Source organism: Oncorhynchus kisutch, linkage group LG6 (genome assembly GCF_002021735.2).
Source record: "Oncorhynchus kisutch isolate 150728-3 linkage group LG6, Okis_V2, whole genome shotgun sequence".
Taxonomy (NCBI): Eukaryota; Metazoa; Chordata; class Actinopteri; order Salmoniformes; family Salmonidae; genus Oncorhynchus; species Oncorhynchus kisutch.
Window position 1 is genome coordinate 25,196,263 of NC_034179.2, and position 22,115 is coordinate 25,218,377.

General features: G+C 45.3%; 1 protein-coding gene across 10 annotated transcripts in view; it reads left to right on the forward strand.

The window, feature by feature from the left end:
- Nucleotides 1–21,783, forward strand: part of LOC109892560 (acetyl-CoA carboxylase) — a 47,373-nt gene extending 25,590 nt beyond the window's left edge. For all 10 annotated transcript variants that reach the window (XM_031826462.1, XM_031826464.1, XM_020485173.2 and 7 more), the window contains 19 exons: nucleotides 29–184; nucleotides 314–538; nucleotides 1,472–1,627; nucleotides 2,164–2,310; nucleotides 2,490–2,759; nucleotides 3,075–3,172; nucleotides 3,419–3,539; nucleotides 4,145–4,255; nucleotides 9,209–9,352; nucleotides 9,520–9,640; nucleotides 10,554–10,650; nucleotides 11,379–11,475; nucleotides 11,591–11,726; nucleotides 11,824–12,001; nucleotides 12,761–12,873; nucleotides 16,728–16,882; nucleotides 17,946–18,116; nucleotides 18,941–19,077; nucleotides 19,312–21,783. In XM_031826462.1, the coding sequence (XP_031682322.1) occupies nucleotides 29–184; nucleotides 314–538; nucleotides 1,472–1,627; nucleotides 2,164–2,310; nucleotides 2,490–2,759; nucleotides 3,075–3,172; nucleotides 3,419–3,539; nucleotides 4,145–4,255; nucleotides 9,209–9,352; nucleotides 9,520–9,640; nucleotides 10,554–10,650; nucleotides 11,379–11,475; nucleotides 11,591–11,726; nucleotides 11,824–12,001; nucleotides 12,761–12,873; nucleotides 16,728–16,882; nucleotides 17,946–18,116; nucleotides 18,941–19,077; nucleotides 19,312–19,441 (2,763 nt within the window). In that variant the 3' untranslated portion in view covers nucleotides 19,442–21,783. The remainder of the gene's footprint in view (nucleotides 1–28; nucleotides 185–313; nucleotides 539–1,471; nucleotides 1,628–2,163; nucleotides 2,311–2,489; nucleotides 2,760–3,074; nucleotides 3,173–3,418; nucleotides 3,540–4,144; nucleotides 4,256–9,208; nucleotides 9,353–9,519; nucleotides 9,641–10,553; nucleotides 10,651–11,378; nucleotides 11,476–11,590; nucleotides 11,727–11,823; nucleotides 12,002–12,760; nucleotides 12,874–16,727; nucleotides 16,883–17,945; nucleotides 18,117–18,940; nucleotides 19,078–19,311) is intronic.
- Nucleotides 21,784–22,115: the final 332 nt, after the last annotated feature.

Genomic DNA, 22,115 nt, shown 5'->3' on the forward strand with positions numbered 1-22,115 from the left:
CTGCTTCCGTCCTGTGTCTTATCTCCAGGAGGCATCTTTTGAGTACCTCCACAACGAGGCAGAGCGTCTGCTGCTGGAGGCCATGGACGAGCTGGAGGTGGCCTTCAACAACACCACCGTACGCACCGACTGCAACCACATCTTCCTCAACTTTGTCCCCACCGTCATCATGGACCCCTCCAAGGTCAGTGGTAGCACACCCAAGACTTGTACCTGCACTGTGTACATTGGTTTTGTACATGTTTGTACATGTAGTGATGTGTTTTGGTATTGTATATGTTTATAATGAACTTCTCTGTGTAACCATGTCCAGATTGAGGAGTCGGTGCGCTCTATGGTGATGCGTTATGGCAGTAGGCTGTGGAAGCTCCGGGTCCTGCAGGCTGAGCTGAAGATCAACATCCGGCTGACGCCCACAGGCAAACAGATCCCCATCCGCCTTTTCCTCACCAACGAGTCAGGCTACTACCTGGACATCAGCCTGTACAAGGAGGTCACCGATTCCCGTACGGGACAGTTGGGGCCTAAAGACCGACAGGTGGGGCACTCTCATGTCCCTCATGCCCCACACTCCCATCCAATCACAGGCCGGGGAAGCAGCTTCATACATAATGGGCCACTCTTGGTTCTTGACATGCCAACTGTGGATCAGTCAGTCCACTGTGTAAAGTGGAGCTGAGTGTTCTATAAGTGGTCTGGCCAGCCTGTTGGACAAGACTAGCAGTGATCATGATATTTTCCTTTTATATAGAACAGCCATCAATATGTCATCCCATTCCAGGGTAAATGATTCATAAATCAAATGGTCATTGGCAGAGAGCATATGCAGATGCTAAGAGTGTAGTAGTGGGGGTATTGTTTTTCTTAACCTGTCTGTGGACCATAGTTGAGAGAGAAATACTGAAATGTAACTCTTCCATTTGTATTTCAGGGCAGGTACCTTTATTCGTTTAATGACTCTGGGTTCTATTTTGGAGGTGGTAGATGGTGCGAAGTGAGGATCCGGTGCATTGAGCTTAGCCTGATTCGTTAACACTTAAGCACCGGTGACGCCAGACCTATTCTTACCTTATGCTACTGTAGGTCCATGAGAACGTCTCAATAGCCAGATGTGTTAGATTAACGCTTTTCTTAAAAAATGACTTCTATTGTGTTCTCACTCTGAGGAGTCGATATGCTCCTGTCTCTAAAGTGAAATGACCGCTCAGGTTACCAGGTCTAGTCAAAGAACCTAATCAGATGATGTGCACAGCTGATTGGGATTTGAAAGAACATGTTCTATGTAGATATAACTGATTCCACAACTCTAAACACCTTGCTCACCATTTCATGTTTATCTTGGAATACAGTCCATGCCTGACGTCTGTCATTACATTACAATTTGGGTTCTGTGTTGTTTTTGTAGATGTATGTGTGCTGCAAAGGGCAGCTAGTGTCTATGTGTGGGGAGTGACTGTCTCTTCTCCTCCAGATCATGTTCCAGGCATATGGGGACACGCAGGGTCCTCTACATGGCATGCTCATCAACACCCCATATGTGACTAAGGACCTGCTGCAGTCCAAACGCTTCCAGGCCCAGTCCCTGGGAACCACCTATGTCTATGACTTCCCTGAGATGGTCAGACAGGTACGGGCTGTGACACAACGGCCCACAGTGGTCTCCGTTGATGGTGTACATAAAAACATACAACCATGTGTTTTTGTTTCATTTAACTAGGTAAGTCAGTTAAGAACACATTCTTATTTACAATGATGGCCTACCCCGGCTAAACCTTAACCTGGACAACGCTGGGCCAATTGTGCACTGCCCTATGGGACTCTCAATCACGGCCGGTTGTGATGCAGCCTGGAATCAAACTAGGGTCTGTAGTGACACCTCTAGCACTGAGATTCAGTGCCTTAGACTGCTGCACCACTCGGGAGCATTGTTTGGGGTCAACTTCATTTCAACTCGGTCAATTCAGGAAGTTAGTTGAAATCCAATGCATGAAATTAAGATTTCACATTGTAAAATAATGGGAAATGTCCAATTCATTAATTAAAATGTCTAACCTGAATTGAAATGTAATTGACCTCAACCCTGCATGTTATCACTTTCCAGTAAGTTTGTTATATTAAGAGTGAGCAGCAGTCCCTCGTGTCTCTGGCTCCTCTTTCCTCCAGGCTCTAAAGAAGCTGTGGCAGTCCACCAAAGCCTTCGCCCACCTGCCCAAATGCCCTCTGCCCTCTGAGCTGCTCACTTTCACTGAGCTGGTCCTGGATCCACAGGGACAGCTGGTGCAGATGAACCGTCTACCAGGAGGGAACGAGGTGAGAAGTAACTCCTTTTTAAAGTTGCAGTACCATTTCTGATCTGTAGGTGTCTCTGTGTTTCTTTGGCAGGATTGTTCAATATCTGTTTGCCAGGTTATTGTATTTTCTTTGTGAAAATGCATACAACAGTAATGTCTCGACTACATAAATTAATGTGTACGTGTGTGTCCCTCTAGATTGGCATGGTGGCCTGGCGGATGACCATCAGGACCCCGGAGTACCCGGCAGGGCGTGAGATCATTGTGATCAGTAATGACATCACACACAAGATTGGTTCGTTTGGGCCGCAGGAGGACCTGCTGTTCCTGCAGGCCTCAGAGATGTCCAGGGAGAGTGGCATCCCTCGTATCTACATCTCTGCCAACAGCGGTGCCCGCATCGGCCTGGCAGAGGAGATCAGACACATGTTCCATGTAGCCTGGCAGGACACTGCAGACCCCTACAAGGTCAGCTGGCAGAAGGGGGCATGGCGGTGTAGAACTTCCATTGAAGAATTTAAACTATTTTGATTTGGAGATTAGTGTTGTAGCTGTCTGTTAGCAGATGGTTAAATTGTGATGCTGTTTTGTACTATAGGGATTTACTGTTGTGTTGTCTGTATTGGTGTATTCCATTGGGGACCACGTTGGAAACAAGTGATGTTGGCTTTAATGTGGAATCCCCTGGGTTGTACTCTGCATCTTTTTTTCCCAATAAATTAATCAATCTACGTACGTACGTCCCTCGCAGTCTGCTGATGCAAAGTCTGTTTCTCTCCCCAGGGCTTCAAGTACTTGTACCTGACCCCTCAGGACTACAAGAAGGTGTCAGCCCTGAATTCTGTTCACTGTGAACACATAGAGGATGAGGGAGAGTCCAGGTGAGTCCAGACGTTAACCCTCAGCCATATTACTACTCACTGTCACCCTATTCAATACAGATAATACATCCAGCTCACTGGATTAGGCCAATGGAGAAACTGTAAATCTACAAATTAAGAGAATCAATGGACTGTGCATGAATACACATGAAAAGCACCTTGTACAATGGGAGAAGTGGAATAAGGATGAAGTGGTGATTTCCACTGAGAAAGGCAGGATGTCTGACTGAGCCTTTCCTTGTTCAGGTACAAGATCACTGACATCATCGGGAAGGAGGAGGGTCTGGGGGTGGAGAACCTGAAGGGCTCTGGGATGATTGCTGGAGAGTCCTCTTTGGCCTATGATCAGGTCATCACCATGAACCTGGTACGCACCGACACACTGGATGTACCGACACACACAGGCCTAGCACAGCACTTATAGGAATGGTGGACTTAACACCAATTTCATTCGAAACTGTTTTTCATGTCTAAGTTAATACTTAAAGACCAGCTCTGGAACTATGGCGACTACTAAGTATATTTTTAGACATGGATTCAGACGTGATGGATGTGTCAATGTGTAGTTCATACATGTAGAATATATGAGCAGAATTACTGTCTTGCATCAATTAGCAAAGAAATCCCTATATTGATAGCGGATGTTTTTCTGGAAGCTGTGACGTGCCATTTTCCGCCACGCGGGCCAGCCCCTTAACATTTTGAGTTCTAGCCAATGGGCTTCAGTCCCTCGCGGTTTGAGTAACAGCTAGCAAGATGCACACACAGCAGAGAGAGGGTGCAATGACATGGTGCACGTATATCTGCAGATATGCACTTTGGCTATTTTTAGATCTACTGGCTGAAAAGTATACAGAAGTACTGGGGAATCTGAGGCAGAGGATGGCAAATCTAAGGATCGGTTTACCCTGATCACTGACATGCACTTGACCAGTGGTTTCCTAACCAGGCTGTGTGTACTTCTCTCTCCAGGTGACTTGTCGAGCAATCGGGATCGGAGCCTACCTGGTTAGGCTGGGTCAGAGGACCATCCAGGTGGAAAACTCCCACATCATCCTCACTGGGGCTGGAGCACTCAACAAGGTAAGGACCAGTATCACTCCCCCTGTCCTAGCTGTACCTCATGGCACACACAACTGAAATACTGATAGATTCTGCTTTGATGCAGTGTTCAAATCAAACTTTATTTGTCACATGCGCCAAATACAAAAAGTGTAGACCTTACCGTGAAATGCTTACTTACAAGCCCTTAACCAACAGTGCATTTCAGGAAGAGTTATGAAAATATTTACCAAATAAACTAAAGTAACACAATAACATAACAACCAGGCTATATTCAGGGGGTACCGGTAATGAGTTAATGTGCGGGGGTACAGCTTAGTTGAGGTAATTTGTACATGTAGGTAGGGGTGAAGTGACTATGCATAGATAATAAACAGTGAGTAACAGCAGTGTACAAGACAATTTTGTGGGGGGGGGGGGGGTCAATGTAATTGGCCATTTGATTAATTGTTCAGCAGTCTTATGGTTTTGGGGTAGAAGCTGTTAAGGAGCATTTTGGTCTGAGACTTGGCGTCCTGGTACTGCTTGCCGTTCAGTAGCAGAGAAAACAGTCTACGACTTGGGCGACTCTGACACCGCCTAGTATATAGGTCCTGGATGGCAGGAAGCTTGGCCCCAGTGATGTACTGGGCCGTTCACACTACCCTCTAGCGTTTTACGGTCATATGCTGACCAGTTGCCATACCAGTGGATGAAACTTAAAGTTGTTTCAGAGATGAGATGGGCCTTGTGGTTACTTCCCTACCTGATAGCAGTGGTATTTGATAGCTGTGGTTTGAGGTGATGAGAGGATTGTGTTCGGTTTTTACATCTTTATTTACCAATTTGCAATTGGTCAGGATGCTCTCAATGGTGCAGCTGTAGAACTTTTTGAGTATCTGGGAACCCATGCCAAATCTTTTCAGTCTCCTGAGGGGGAAAGGTGTTGTACCCTGTTCACGACTGTCTTGGTGTGTTTGGACCATGATAGTTCGTTGGTGACGTGGACACCAAGGAACAGGAAACTATTGACCTTCTCCACTACAGCCCCGTCTGTTAATGGGGGCCTATTCGCCCCTCCTTTTCCAGTAGTCCACGATCAGCTCCTTTGTATTGCTCACATTGAGGGAGAGGTTGTTGCCCTGGCACAACACTGCCAGTACTCTGACCTCCCTATAAGCCGTCTCATCGTTGTTAGGCATCAGGCCTACCACTTGTTTCGTCAGCAAACTTAATGACTGTGTTGGAGTCGTGTTTGGCCACGCAGTCGTGGGTGAACAGGGAGTACAGGAGGGGACTAAGTACACACCCCTGAGTTTGAGGATCAGTGTGGCAGATGTGTTGCATACCCTTACCACCTGGGGATGGCCTGTCAAAGTCCAGGATCCAGTTGCAGAGGGAGGTGTTTAGTCCCAGGGTCCTTAGCTTAGTGATGAGTTTTGTGGGCACTATGGTATTGAATGCTGAGCTGTAGTCAATGAACAGCATTTTCACAGGTGTTCCTTTTGTCCAGGTGGGAAAGGGCAGTGTGGAGTGAGATTGAGATTGCGTCATCTGTGGATCTGTTGGGGTGGTATGCAATTTGGAGTGGGTCTAGGGAGGATTCTGTTCAAATCAAAATCAAATCAAATTTATTTATATAGCCCTTCGTACATCAGCTGATATCTCAAAGTGCTGTACAGAAACCCAGCCTAAAACCCCAAACAGCAAGCAATGCAGGTGTAGAAGCACGGGATCATTCTGTTGATGTGAGCCATGACCAGCCTTTCAAAGCACTTCATGGCTACCGACATGAGTGCTACAGGGCGGTAGTCATTTAGGCAGATTACCTTCGCTTCCTTTGGCACAGGGACTATGATGGTTTGCTTGAAACATGTAGATATTACAGACTCCATCAGGGAGAGGTTGATGATGTCAGTGAAGACACTTGCCAGTTGGTCTGTGCATGCTTTGAGTACATGTCCTGGTAATCCATCTGGCCCCGCTGCTTTGTGAATGTTGACCTGTTTAAAGGTCTTGCTCACATCGGCTAACACAAGCATCATATCAAAGTCATCCAGAACAGCTGGTGCTCTCGTGCATGCTTCAGTGTTGCTTGCCTCAAAGCGAGCATAAAAAGCATTTAGCTCGTCTGGTAGACTCGTGTCTCTGGGCAGCTCACTTCTGGGTTTCCCTTTGTTGTCCGTAATAGTTTTCAAGCCCTGCCACATCCGACGAGCGCCAGAGCCGGTGTAGTAGGATCCAATCTTAATCCTGTATTGACTCTTTGCTTGTTTGTTGGTTAGTCTGAGGGCATAGTGGGATTTCTTATAAGCGTCCGGATTAGTGTACCGCTCCTTGAAAGCGGCAGCTCTAGCCTTTAGCTCAATGCGGATGTTGCCTGTAATCCATGGCTTCTGGTTGGGATATGTACGTACGGTCACTGTGGGGGGGACGTTGTCGATGCACTTATTGATGAAGCCATGACTGAAGTGGTATACTATTCAATGCCGTTGGATGAATCCTGGAATATATTCAAGTCTGTGCTATCAAAACAGTCCTGTGGTGTAGCAGTCACATCTGACCATTTCTGTATTGAGTGAGTCACAGGTACTTTGATTTAGTTTTTGCTTGGAATCAGGTGGATAGAATTATGGTCAGATTTGCCAAATGAAGGGCAGGGAGATCTTTGTAGTCTAGAGTTATTATTATTTTTCTTCTGGTTGCAGTGCAGCGTCTGCAAAGGGACATTGGTTCTTTGTCTGACGAATAAAAGGTATATTCAGCTGTAGCACTCCACCATGCATCACTAACAACAAGACCACACATAATTAAATGAATCATTTTTAAAACGGATACTGTGAAGGGCATTTTATACTCTTTTAATTGTCCTGTTTTATTAAAGAATAGGCGATGTTCATGTGTGCTTTATGCACTGTGCTGTGACGCACACAGATTGTTCCTTAGTTGATGCAATTAACACATCTTCATTTTAATTTGGAATTTCACTATTAATATGTATTACTCTGTCATGCCATTTATTTTGCAGTTAATTTGAGGAAGAGGACAAAGTGTGTAGTTTTGTTACTGTATACTGTAAGAACAGAGCGTTGGCCATTGGATAGATATCCTGTAAGAGACCTCCCTCTGAAATAGTATAGAGGCAGAAGGACTGCATCATGTCTGAATCCAACAATACAAATTATAATGGTGTTTTGTGATCCCATATTATTCTCTCACTCAGTGTGCAGTTTTCCACCTCAGTGATCAGGCCTTTTTCGCCCTTGTTCTGTGGTTGAACCCCCCCCCCCTCGTCTCCCCAGTCATACTGCTGCAGCTCCTGGTGGAATAATAGAAAGAAGTGTCAAGTTGTTGTTTGCATAGAAATAGCAGCGTGATGCCTGAGGCTGCTGCTGGGACGAAGGACACCCATATCATTTGTCTCCAATCAAAATGAAAAGTTTTCCTGAAGCAGATTGTTTTCTCTCCCTCTCAGGGATCCACTGACTACCCACTGCTTTCCCCATCTCTCTGCCTCTGTCTCTCTTCCCATTATCCCTCCTCAGTCTCAGCATTAACATGACTTTATAATAAAATTACATGACAAAACACAACATGATCGTTTCCATTTGCAGGTTTTGCTGCAAGTGTAGGTTGTTCGGATGCTTGAGAAACATCAGAAGATTATGTAATATCACAATTTTACAAATGTGTTGTGTTACAGTAAATGTTTAAATGGGAAACTATAGATTTACTGAGAAATGTATACATCTACCAGTGCAGCGGTAAATCTAAAGTTTTTCCCAAATGGATGTCACAATGATGGACCGTCCATTCAACAATAATATGGCAGAAAAAGGGACCTAGACATTCACTATAACCTTCATATTATATCCCCATAGACTCCCTGGTTCACCAAAGCCGTAGATAGTCTGTCATCTAAAGACACTCATTTCATTCACTGATGGATATCTTTCTCCTATTTGTATGGTGACTGGATAGTAACTACTGGTACAAATATCCCAGTGGGCCACTAAAAGGGCCTGCGTCCCTCTCGTGCCTCCACCATACCTCTTTTCTCCCTCTGCTGTGGAATGTTAATGAACCAAGGCCCAGCCTGTTGGCACAGTGGCCCTGTGTCTGCCTGTCAAGGTGACTGCAATGCTTCCCGGGGCCACGGGCTGGCCTGACAGCTTTAGGAGGGCACCCAGGATTTGTAGCCAGGGACATATCCATTAATGGGAACAGAGAAAGTAAATGATGGTGAAGAGGTGAGAGCTGAGTGATCAACGAGCACCTCTGTGTTTTACGGGACTGTGTCCCCTGCACGGCCGTGTGTGTGGGGAGGTTAATGGGTCCATGCCATCCTTCATTAGCCTCGCACACCAAGAGACGCACAATAAACCAATATACACGCACACATACAGGCAGTCTCATACACATGCTAGTCACTGTGTGTGAGCATGTGTGTGTTTTTGTATGTGTGTGCGTGCTCATAAACTGGCTGTGAGGCAGTGTGCGGTGCGGGCGGGCAGCTCTTTGTCACAGCTCCTGTCGATTGTGTCGGGGAGGAGAAACCTCGGGTATTAATTCACTCTGGAGGTTACAAATAACCCCTGGGAGGGAGAGCGCTGGATGCTAGCGGCCCCCCGTGACCGCCGTGATGCAGTGATCCCTAGCCACCGATCGACAGTATTGATGAGGCGGTGCCACGGTGGGGAGCAGGGGGGGTCCCTGTCCCCTTTCAGATGTGTGTGTCATCTTATTGATCCAGAGCCCCGGTGACACCACCCTTTATCCTTGGCCCTAAGCCTCAAAGGGCTTGGTTCACTATGCCCTGTAGGGAGAAGAATGGGGGTCTCAACATAAAAATATCTAATATTGTATATCTAGTGTCTACATATGGTTGGAGGTCTCTCGGTTTGTAGGGAAATTGGATTACATGGTTTGACACTACCAAGGAATAATTAGCGATTGTTATACAGAATGACATCACCCCCATCTTCTTTCCTGTAGGTGCTGGGTAGAGAGGTATACACCTCCAACAACCAGCTGGGTGGGATTCAGATCATGCACAACAACGGTGTGACACACAGCACTGTGTGTGATGACTTTGAGGGAGTCCACATGCTGCTGCACTGGCTCTCCTACATGCCCAAGGTAACCATCCGCTCTTACTGTCAACATGTATTCCACTGTCCATTAATTTAGGCTTAACCAATGCAAATGTACCATTATGCTGTTAGCTACTCACAGTGATGCTGTGTTAAATTCAGAGGCAATGTTTACATTTTTTCTACGAGTTCTTGACCGTTTGTCCCCCATAGGACCGCTCTAGTCCTGTGCCCATCATCAATGCCAAGGACCCCATAGACCGGCTGGTGGAGTTTATGCCCACTAAGGCTCCCTATGACCCCCGCTGGATGCTGGCAGGACGCCCCGGCCAAAGTTAGTAACCCCCATTTTTATAGATTTTTTTTTTTTTTTTTTTCCTCAGATTAATATTTCAACATTTTACAGTACCCCACAAATGAGAAATAACTGCTTTTCATTTACAACATATTGTAAACTTTGTACCCCACTCATCACCAACTCTATCTAATCTTTCCATCGCTGTGCAATAAAGGATCTTATTATTCTCTCATTGTTATAATAATAAGTCACGTGTACAGTAGTCATTCATCCTCATCCAGTCTCACGCGTGCTGCCTCAGCAGGTGTGGAACAACAGCTGATTGTCATTTAAAGGTTGACATGTGATATGCGCTGCTAATCTTTTGGGCGGATCTCCCTGAGGTCAGGGGTTAAACTAATTCCTGACTGTTAGAGGGTTATAGGCTTGATGTAGGGGGGATATTCCTCATTCAGACACTGTGAGACACTGAATCCTGGGTTCGCTGGGTGGATGAAGAGGTGGAGATGGATGGCTTAGGTTTTACATGCATGGTCCGGACTGAGCAGATTCCATATCAGTGTAATTACAACTTTGGGCAGAGGAAGCGACTGAGTTGCGGTGCACGAGGCCATGTCTTCAGCAGTCCATGTCTAAAGCTGTGATGAGCGGGGAGGCTTAATTGAATGGTAACCTCTTGGACTAGCCCTGTCCTCTGTCTGCCAGGAACAGCAGAGCTGAGCAAGGCTCTTTACAGCCTCATCCGTCTGAAGATTAGAGATCCCTGTTCAAAATATAAAACAAACTCTGCTTTTGGCCGCATGGATATGACATGAGTGTATGGTCAGCATCTGGAGGGAAAAATATATTATTCTGCCAAATATGGGCAAATTGTATTTCTCATTTACAGATGTTTACTTTGTAATAATCAATTATTAAAACTCTCTTGCTCTCCTCTCTCTTTCTGCAGCTCCAAAGGCCCTGTGGCAAAGTGGGTTCTTTGACCATGGCTCATTCATGGAGATCATGCAGCCTTGGGCTCAGAGTGTGGTGGTAGGCAGAGCCAGGTAAGGAACCACACCACTCCACTATTTCTAAGCAATATAGACACTATTAGTCCTTTGTCAAACATACCAGAGCATTAAGACCAAGTCATTCTCGAGTGTCCGCAGAGCTTCAATGGTCATCTTGGTCACAACATAATTTGTTGAGAATGTATGTAGATATAGAACATAATCTTGTTTGAGCCATGCAGGAAATGTATTAAGTGGCCTGAGATCTTTCCTCTGAAGGTCATGCAAGTCGATCTACATTCTCTAGTACTGAAACCCTTCTAGCCTTTTTTCACATGAACCCGTGGATACCATTTTTATGCATCTGTGTCCAGCATGAGGGAAGTTGAAGTTAGTTTTGCTAATTAGCTTCGCACAAAGGCTAGAAGGTTTTGGGTACAGCTAGCATGTGCTAGTTAACATTGGCTCGCGAAACTACTTCTAACTTCACACTGGATGCAGATACATACAAATGGTATCCATGAGTTCATCTGACTCGGGGAAGTAAAGGGATTCCTTGCTAAAATCCCCAACTATCTGTTTAAAAGGCACTTACTATAGTGATTTTATTTATTTAAGCTCTAGAGATGGGAAAACATGTGCTCTTTATGACAATGTTCCCCAAAAAATTTTTACAAAGTTACACTACCAAAAGGTACTCGTTTGGTGGAGCGACCCTCCCATCAGCCTTCGGTTTCATAGTTGTGTGTCTTGTCCTGATATGACCCTCTTCTCTCTCACAGGCTAGGTGGCATACCTACTGGAGTGGTTGCTGTGGAAACTAGATCTGTGGAGCTGTCAATCCCAGCCGATCCAGCAAACCTGGACTCTGAAGCCAAGGTAACATCCTTTCAATACCTACAATATGTTGTGTCCTAATTCAGGTTGTTTTACATGAACACAGAGAAATACACACACACACACTTACTGTAACCCTCTGTTGTCCTATCCTCAGATCATCCAGCAGGCAGGCCAAGTGTGGTTCCCTGACTCTGCGTTTAAGACGTCACAGGCCATCAAGGATCTGAACCGCGAGGGCCTCCCTCTCATGGTGTTCGCCAACTGGAGGGGCTTCTCTGGGGGCATGAAAGGTACCAGATAACAGATGTTTTGTAAATATCTTAGTTATACCTGTGTCTGTGGGTTTTCAGTCTGATATATAAAATCCCACTCCTGTCCCTCCCTCAGACATGTATGACCAGGTGCTGAAATTTGGAGCCTACATCGTGGATGGGCTGAGAGAGTACCGCCAGCCTGTTCTGGTGTACATCCCTCCACAGGCAGAGCTCAGAGGAGGGTCCTGGGTGGTCATAGACCCCACCATCAACCCCCGCCACATGGAGATGTATGCTGACAAGGACAGTCGGTGAGTTTCTCTGAACACAACCCAGGTGGTAAGGGAAAGCAACAACACATCTGCCAAGCTGATCCTCAACACTGGGGCCCATTCTCTCTACTATTATTCTGACATTTCACAATCTTAAAATAAACTGGTGATCCTAACTGACCTAAAACAGGGGAATATTTACTAGGATTAAATGTCAGGAATTGTGTTTAAATGTCGTTGGCTAAGGTGTATGTAAACTTCCGACTTCAACTGTATATACTAGGCGGTGTCAGAGGAAGGCCCAAAAAAATGGTCAGACTCCAGTCACCCAAGCCATATAATGTTGTCTGCTACCGCAAGGCAAGCAGTACCTGGAGCGCCAAGTCTAGGACCAAAAGGCTCCTTAAAAGCTTCTACCCCCAAGCCATAAGACTGCTGAACAATTAATCAAATGGTCATCCAGACTATTTACATTATCTATGCATAGTCACTTTACAAATTACCTTGACTAACCTGTTCCCCCTGTATATAGCCTCATTATTGTTTTGTCATTTTCATTTGTTACTTTTTGTTTTTAATTGTATTTTTATTATTTGTAAATCTCTTAACTCTATTTCTTGAACTGCATTGTTGGTTAACGGCTTGTAAGTAAGCATTTCATGTTGTATTCGGCGCATGTGACAAATAAAATGTGATTTAGCAAAGCACTTTCCAGACCGATTTCTGCTTCTACTGTAATACTGTTTAGTCAGTGATGTTTGGGTGCTGTGTTGAAGATGTTCTCTGTTTGTTCTACAGTGGTGGGGTGTTGGAGCCAGAGGGAACGGTAGAGATCAAGTTCAGGAAGAAGGACCTGGTGAAGACTATGAGGAGGGTGGACCCGGTCTACATGGGCCTGGCAGAGAGACTGGGTGAGTAAGATACTCTCGTTTTATTCCTATTTTCTCTAAATCACACTGCCGTTCTCTTTTGCAAATAATCAACTCTTTCACAACTGCTCTTCTCCCTTTCTCATTCACTCTTTCGGTTTCTCCTTTGCGTTCTCTCTCTCAATCTCTCTCTGAGGGAGGGATGGTAATATCTAGCGGAGTATGTGTGCTGTAATTCCCTGTCACTCTTGTTCTTTATCTGAGGGTGATCGTATCGTCCCTGCTCTGTTCCCTGGGGAGATGTGTCAATCACGGCAGGGCCAGATCAATCAGCAGGGCCTGCCCCCCCACCCACCCAACCCGGGCTTATTGATTTTCCTCTGGGCTCACGGGAGCACCATGGAGCAATGGGCCAGCGCCGGGCCTCTAGGGGCTGTGGTGGGGATGCTGACCGATTGGCTCTGACAGAAATCAATCTCTGCTGAAAGGTAGCACAGCAGCCAGAGGTTCTGGAGAACAGTGTAGCAAAACAGACAGTGAAACAGAGAGCTGAGCCTGCACTCAGTCATAAAGAACCAACCAACTCCGGGATAATGAGTGGCGCTTACACACTATAGCATAAAACCAACACCATGCTAATGGAGTGTAGCTTCTTACCTAAACACTCCTGTTGTCATGCGGTCATCACTGTTAACTCGGACATCAGCCAGCCTCAGCCCGGTCAATTCCTTCCAGTCTGCACAGCGCGATATCAACCCAGAGCATATCGGACTGCTTTTTCTCTACCATATCTCCGGATTCCTACCGCAAGCTCTGAACCTTCACACCGGATAATCGCAGCTAGCTAGCTACTATCCGAGTAGCTACTCCTGGCTAACGTCTCTGTCCCGATGCACGCACCAGTTAGCCTGGAGCTAGCCTCGAACTAGGCGCATCTCCCGGCTAGCTGAAGAGGTCCATCAGCCAATTCTTGGGCTACAATACCTATTTTGCCAATTGGCCTGGATCCTTTTACTGCTGACACGGAGCACCGCCAATCCATCACGACTGCTCTGCCGACGTAACCGTCTTAGGGGGTTTCAACAGCCTCTTCCGCTGAGAAGTCCCCCTGAGGCCCATCTGCTAGCCCCAGCCCGCTAGCTGTCTGAATCGCCTTGACTCTAGCTCGCCTAGCTACTCACTGGACCCTATGATCACTTGGCTACACATGCCTCTCCCTAATGTCAATATTCCTTGTCTATTGCTGTTTTGGTTAGTGTTATTGTCTTATTTCACTGTAGAGACTCCAGCCCTGCTCAATATGCCTTAGCCGAGTGTATCCCTTTTGTTCCACCCCCCACACATGCGGTGACCTCACCTGGCTTAAATGGTGCCTCTAGAGACAACCTCATCACTCAATTCCTAGGTTTACCTCCACTGTATTCACATCCTACCATACCCTTGTCTGTACATTATGTCTTGAATCTATTCTTCCGCGCCCAGAAACCTGCTCCTTTTATTCTCTGTTCCGAATGCACTAGATGACCAGTTCTTATAGCCTTTAGCCGTACCCTTATCCTACTCCTCTGTTCCTCTGGTGATGTAGAGGTTAACGCAAGCCCTGCAGCCCCTAGTTCCACTCCCATTCCCCAGGCGCTCTCATTTATTGACTTCTGTAACCGTAAAAGCCTTGGTTTCATGCATGTTAACATTAGAAGCCTCCTCTCTAAGTTTGTTTATTTCTCTGCTTTAGCACACTCCACCAACTGGCTTAGGAAGGCCACCAAAAATCCTGAAATTTCCATCCCTAACTATAACATTTTCCGACAAGAGAACTGCCAAAGGGGGTGGAGTTGCGATCTACTGCTGAGCGAGCCTGTAGAGTTCTGTCTTACTATCCAGGTCTTTGCCCCCCCCATCCATCTTCAGAGTTCGTACTGTTAGGTGACCTAAGTGGGATATGCTTAACACCCCGGCCGACCTACAATCTAAGCTAGATGCCCTCAATCTCACACAAATTATCAAGGAACCTACCAGGTACAACCCTACACCTGTAACCATGGGCACCCTCTTAGATATCATCCTGACCAACTTGCACTCTAAATAGACCTCTGCTGTCTCAACCAGGATCTCAATGATCATTGCCTCATTGCCTGCATCCGTAATGGGTACGCGGTCAAACGACCACCCCTCATCACTGTCAAACGCTCCCTAAAACACTTCTGCGAGCAGGCAATTCTAATCGACCTTGCCCGGGTATCCTGGAAGTATATTGACATCATTCCGTCTGTAGAGGATGCCTTGTTGCTCTTTAAACGACTTTCCTCACATCTTAAAAAATGTAGTACTAAGAAGCCCTTGGTTCAACCCAGAATTGACCCAGACCTGACTGCCCTCGACCAGCACAAAAACATCCTGTGGCGTTCTGCATTAGCATCGAATAGCCCCCACGATATGCAACTTTTCAGGGAAGTCAGGAACCAATATACGGAGTCAGCTAGGAAAGCTACGGCTAGCTTTTTCAAACTGAAATTTGCATCCTGTAGCACTAATTTCAAAACGTTTCGGGACACTAATGTCCATGGAGAATAAGAGCACCTCCTCCCAGCTGCCCACTGCACTGAGGCTAGGAAACACTGTCACCACAGATAAATCTACGATAATTGAGAATTTCAATAAGCATTTTTCTACGGCCGGCCATGCTGTCCACCTGGCTACCCCTACCCCGGCCAACAGCTCTGCCCCCCCCCCCCCCCCCCCCCACTACTCCTTTTCCCAAATCCAGACAGCTGATGTTCTGGAAGAGCTGCATAATCTGGATCCCTACAAATCAGCTGGGCTAGACAATCTGGACCCTCTCTTTCTAAAATTATCTGCTGAAATTGTTGCTACCCATATTACTAGCCTGTTCAACCTCTCTTTTGTATCGTCTGAGATCCCCAAAGATTGGAAAGCTGACGCAGTCATCCTCCTCCTCAAAGGGGGAGACACTCTAGACCAAAACTGTTATAGACCTATATCCATCCTGCCCTGCCTTTCTAAAATATACGAAAGCCAAGTTAACAGATCACTGACCATTTCGAATCCCACCGTACCTTCTCCACTATGCAGTCTGGTTTCCGAGCTGGTCATGGGTGCACCTCAGCCATGCTGAAGGTCCTAAACAATATCATAACTGCCATTGATAAAAGACGGTACTGTGCAACCGTCTTCATCGACCTGGCCAGGGCTTTCGACTCTGTGATTGACCGACTCCATAGCCTTGGCTTCTCAAATGACTGCCTCACCTGGTTCACCAACTACTTCTCAGAGTTCAGTGTGTTAAATCGGAGGGCCTGTTGTCCGGACCTCTGGCAGTCTCTATGGGTGTGCCACAGGGTTCAATTCTCGGGCTGACTCTTTTCTCTATATATATATCAATGATGTCGCTCTTGCTGCTGGTGATTCTCTGATCCACCTCTACGCAGACAACACCATTCTGTATACTTCTGTCCCTTCTTTGGACACTGTGTTAACTAACCTCCAAACGAGCTTCAATGCCATACAACACTCCTTCCGAGGCCTCCAACTGCTTTTAAGTGCAAGGAAAACTAAGTGCATGCTCATCCACCGATTGCTGCCCGCACCCTCCCGTTCTCATTGTAAATGAGAACTTGTTCTCAACTGGCCTACCTGGTTAAATAAAGGTGAAATAAATAACAAAATACCAATTCAGTGAATAAGGAAGTGTAGCTCATCCCAAATGTTCAGCATCACATTGACACAATGTCCTTGGCATGTTAGTTTCTAATGTTACATAAATGTTCTCAGCATGCAGCTGGCTTGAATCATACCTCTGTGAATAATCCCGGTCTCACCATAACCTGCTCAGTATGGTTTGTTGTAACCCTCCTGCTCATTTTGGTCCCCCTCCCCAGGTACCCCAGAACTGGGCCTGCCAGAGAGGAAGGAACTGGAGACCAAACTGAAGGAGCGGGAGGAGTTCCTGTTACCCATCTACCACCAGGTAGCCGTGCAGTTCGCTGACCTCCATGACACCCCGGGACGCATGCAGGAGAAGGGTGTCATCACGGTGAGATGACACTGTCACAAAGTCACGCTGAAGCAAAAGTGATCACAACAGAGATTATGTCAGAACACTATGAAAATGAAGGGTGTAATAGGGTCCCCCATAGCTATATGAGAAAATTGAGTTTTTCTTTCAAATCTAACTCATACACACAACTGTGTCTATGCAGTGTGTGAGTAACCAAGCCTGTATTACCCAGAATGCAGTAGCCTGGTACAGTTGATGAGATGCCTAGGGAATGGTGTGTTCCAATCTCTCTCTCAGGCTGTGAGATGTGTCATTATAATTATCTGCTGATGACCCAGCCCATCACCTCAGCAAGCACAGAACAGCCCCAGGCAGTATTCCGGGCTCTCTATCACACACATGCGCTCACACACTCGAAACACACACTCATGTACGCACAATGGGTTACTTTATGAGAGAAGACTGCTGGGGCATTTCTGTATAAGAGATGACGATCTCTGACGCTCTCAAGATGCCTGCAAATGCAACCGCACAATAATTTGTGACAGACACACAGATTCCCATTAGAATACGAAGGACCAATGGATGTCTCTGGGGGTCTCTCTTGCACTGTGGCAATTTTAGTATGTAAATCTTGGTGAGCCAATCATGGTGCAATGCTCCTAATTTATGCTGGCCTGCCCCACCACCACAAAGTATTGAGTTAGACTGGAACACCTGCATTTTGGAGCAAGAAAACAAGAGACCATGTGTGTATGCAGCTTTATTAACTCTTATATATTTTTTTTTCACATTTCTTTCAAACTAATATGTGACGCGTATTAATAACAAAATATGTACCTCAAAGCAGGTGTTGCCCAAATAAATGACAGGATGCCACTGCTTGCACTCAAGTTCTCATCATGATGAACAAATATTGTATTCAGTTCAAAATAATAAAACTTGTATGGAAACGAAGTATTGTCAGATATTAGACAATGTTTTGGTGAGAACTACACATTATACGACTCTTTAAATGTTAAAAGTACAGTGTCAGCCAGTATGGCTTGTCTGTGAGATATCCTCTCTGAATCTCTGGTGTGGTTTGATGGTTTCCCAGGACATCCTGGAGTGGCGGACGTCACGTCACTTCTTCTACTGGCGTCTGAGGCGTCTGCTGCTGGAGGACACGGTCAAGATGAAGATCCAGGTGGCCAACAGCGATCTGACTGATGGACAGATTCAGGCCATGCTGAGACGCTGGTTCGTAGAGGCTGAGGGGACTGTCAAGGTGACTGGCCACTACCTGCTCCTCTACTTTCCTTAAACCAGCCCACCACAGCACTGACACACTGACGGTCACTGTCGGCTTAGAGGCTGCAGAGTAGATCTATACCTTCCTTTACGGTCTCATTAAAGTATGGTTTTAGTCATTTTCAAAAACCAATACATTCTGATCAGTTAAATTTCAAACCAGGAGTTGTTGTGGTCTTGGATATGGCTAGGTAGAAATAACCTGATGTGATAGAAGAGATGTCCCTCAGCCCAGACTTCTGCCTTCAGGGGTGACTAGAAAAAGCCCAGCTCCTGAGGTACACTGAGAGTATATCTTTAGAAGCGGCCGTCTTGTTAGCTTAATACATTACTCCAATCAGGACCGGCTATCTTAAGCTACAATTAATCCGAGCCCTGGCACGTGCAGATAGGAGTGCGACACGCTGTTTCTTAATTAAAATCAAAGGGATAAAAAATGATTAATAAGGGCATTAAATGTTCTTGCGGGCTACAAGCAGGAGCGCTCTTAAAACGGCGTGAGGTCACACCCTCCCAATCTGCCTAAGCCCCCGTCTGCCTTTGTTTGGGATCAGAGACTGGCTGTGCTCATGAATAGGGATCTCTCTATCAGGTCCAGTCAAAAAGGCATCGGTGGTCTGCTTTGTAGCTCTTTCACTTCTGATATAATTTATTTTTTATTTTTATTTTTTCACTTTCTTGGTTTGCTAGTTCAAACAAGCAAGGCTATGAAATAATTATTGTAGTACTCTCCTGCTCGAAAATGGGTAAATTTAAGGCCAAAAAAAGTAATCTTCCCCTCTTCTCTCTGTATGTGTGCAGGCGTATCTATGGGACAGCAATGAGGAGGTAGTGGAGTGGCTGGAGAAGCAGCTGAAGGAGGAGGAGGGAGCCAGGTCTATCGTCGACGAGAACATTAAGTACATCCGCAGGGACCACATCCTCAAGCAGATCCGCAGGTGAGACAGACGGCCTGTTTAACAGGCTGATCACTGGGAACTTACCGGCCTTTAGATGTCCGGTAGCAGTCAACTCAAAGCCTTGTATAATACCATCTGTTTATACAGGGGAATATTTCCTGGTGTCAGGAAAGTGCAATGTCACTGATTCCCACAGAATCCATTTATTCCATGTAAATCCTTTGTTTTGCTGTGCATTGCCTTAATTTTACACAATCTAATCTCTTTTCTTAGCCTGGTCCAAGCCAATCCTGAGGTTGCCATGGATTCCATCGTGCATATGACCCAACACATCTCCCCAACACAGCGTGCTGAGGTGGTGCGCATCCTGTCTACCATGGATGCTGCACCGGCTGCCACCTAAGCCTCATTTATACCTGGTTCTAACTTGTGTCCTTTGTCTTGATCTTGTCCACATTCTGATCTTGTTCACATTTTTAGAAAGGTATAGATTTTTGTGATCATATCTTCCTGACCACCTCCGGAGTTAGTCAGGGACCCATTGTAAACAGATCAGGATGGTCAATCCATTTAAATCATTATACCGGTCACTAAAACCATTGACGGGTAGCTCCATTGACTAATGGCATCAATTGTCTTACAAAAAATATATATATTTTGAAAGAATATCTATCACATGATTTGCATACAGGGAGGCACTAGGAAATCTGGTCACAATGGTTGGCGGATAAGAGACATTTTACTACCATGTGTGGATCAAATTATGTCACATGCTCTGAATACAACAGGTGTAGACTTTACTGTGAAATGCTTACTTACGAGCCTTTTCCCAGCAATGCAGAATTAAAAAGTAAGAAATTAGATAAATAAAAAAAGGTATTAATAACACAATCAATTAAAAATATTGAGGCTAAATACAAGTATTACCGAGTCTATGTGCAGGGATATGAGGGAGTTGAAGCAATCAGGAAAGATAAGCGTATCACCAGTGTGTGAGTATGCAAGAGTCAGTAGATTTAAATAAAATACAAGGGTATTAATCAGAGGCAATGTGGGCACAATCAGAATGTGAATATGATCTGGACAAAGGACTCATGTTAGCACCAGTTATAAACCTAGAGTGCCTCTCTTCCTGGCCCCACTGTCTCCAGTGCACTGCACCCTGGAACTGTGATGGAAACTGGGGTTGGAGGAGCCAATGAGTTTGTGCTGTTAATGATCAAACTGTTGGCAATGATTCTGGAGGGAGGGGGGGACTGATGTGTAAATTCATTACCCTGGACAAGTCTTACAGAATGTGTGTTCGTGTTGATAAACTCCTTCCTAATATTGAGTTGCAACCCTTTTTGCCCTGAGAATAGCCTTAATTTGTTGGGGCATGGACTCTACAAGGTGTTGAAAGCATGCCACAGGGATGCTGGGCCATATTGATTCCAATGCTTGCAACAGTTGTCAAGTTGGCTGGATGTCCTTTGGGTGGTGGACCATTCTTGATACACACGGGAAACTGTTGAGCATGGAAAAACCCAGCAGCGTTGCAGTTCTTGACACACTCAAACCGGTGCACTTGACACCTACGATAGCCCGTTCAAAGGCACTTAAATATTTTGTCTTGCCCATTCACCTTCTGAATGGCACTCACACAGTCCATGTCTCAATTTTCTCAAGGCTTAAATCCTTCTTTAACCTGTCTCCTCCCCTCTATCTACACTGATTGAAGTGGATTTAACAAGTGACATCAATAACTCATCATACTGTAGCTTTCACCTGGTCAGTCTGTCATGGATAGAGCAGGTGTTCATGTTTTGTACACTCAGTGTATCTAATATATGTGTATATGTAAGTGCAATTTGAAAAATTATCAACAAAGCAGAGACTAGAAATTATATACTTATATAGCTAACATGAATGAGGCCAAGCTTGGGGACTACACAATTGACCAAAGTGGAAGCAGCTCTTCATCCATTTGCAATCATAAAGCCTCTGTCCTATAGGACAGGAAAACATGCATTGGGTTTTGGGGTGTTTTGATGGTTATCTTGAAAATAAAATGCCAGCAGATTGGAACATTTGGAGGGAGCACTTATTTACTGATAAAACCCAGGGTAGTGAGTGTTGCATGGCGCTACCGGGGCATTGTGATTGGGGAAAGTGGGCCGATCTGCCCTGGGCCTGGAGAGAAGAGTCCAGCAGGAGGAGAGGCCAATTCAGACCAACCACACTGGCCCTGGGGTGAGACCAGGGCAGGCAGACACGCTGAAGCAGATAGACGAGCGGCTGTCGCCTTACACACGTTGCTTTGAATACACCTTACGGTTCTATTCCTTACATCAGGCTTTAGTGCAGCACAGCTTGCTCTGTAGTATACTAAAAGTCTGACACAAGCAAACACTATCAATGGTAATTGTTGCCATAATGGTTAAGAATGAATAGTTTTCTACCGTGGGGTATATTTTTGGCAATTATTGTAGCTTATTCCAACCAAAAAGAAACATGTTCAAAATGTGTTTTTCTGTATTTGTTTTTGTTGAAAATGTGAAACATTTAGGTGACTAATGTATTAAATGGCAATCATGTTAAAGAGAACTAGGTACTGTACACTGGAGTTATACAGTCAGTATTTACAAGTGTGTTTTAAAATGTTCACTGTAATTTTGAGTTAATTATTGATCCGCAGTTCTTTCTCTCCATGAAGTCATTGGGATCAGTGTTTGCTATTAAAAAAATGTTTGCTTGCTCACTCAACCTCTAGGCCTAGGTCCTATTACTACAACATTCAAATGTACAAAGTATCTGAAATGGAGCATACACAACAACTGTCATTTTATATAGTTAATAACCAGTGGTGTAAAAATACTTTAAAGTACTACTTAAGTAGTGTTTTGGGGTATCTGTACTTTTATATTTTTGACAACTAATGTATTTTCTACTCCATACATGTTCCCTGACACCCAAAAGTACTCAGGACAGGAAAATGGTCTAGTTCACATACTTCAAGAGAACATCCCTTACCATCTACTGCCTCTGATCTCTGGCAGACTCACTAAACACACATGCTTTGTTTGTATATTATGTCT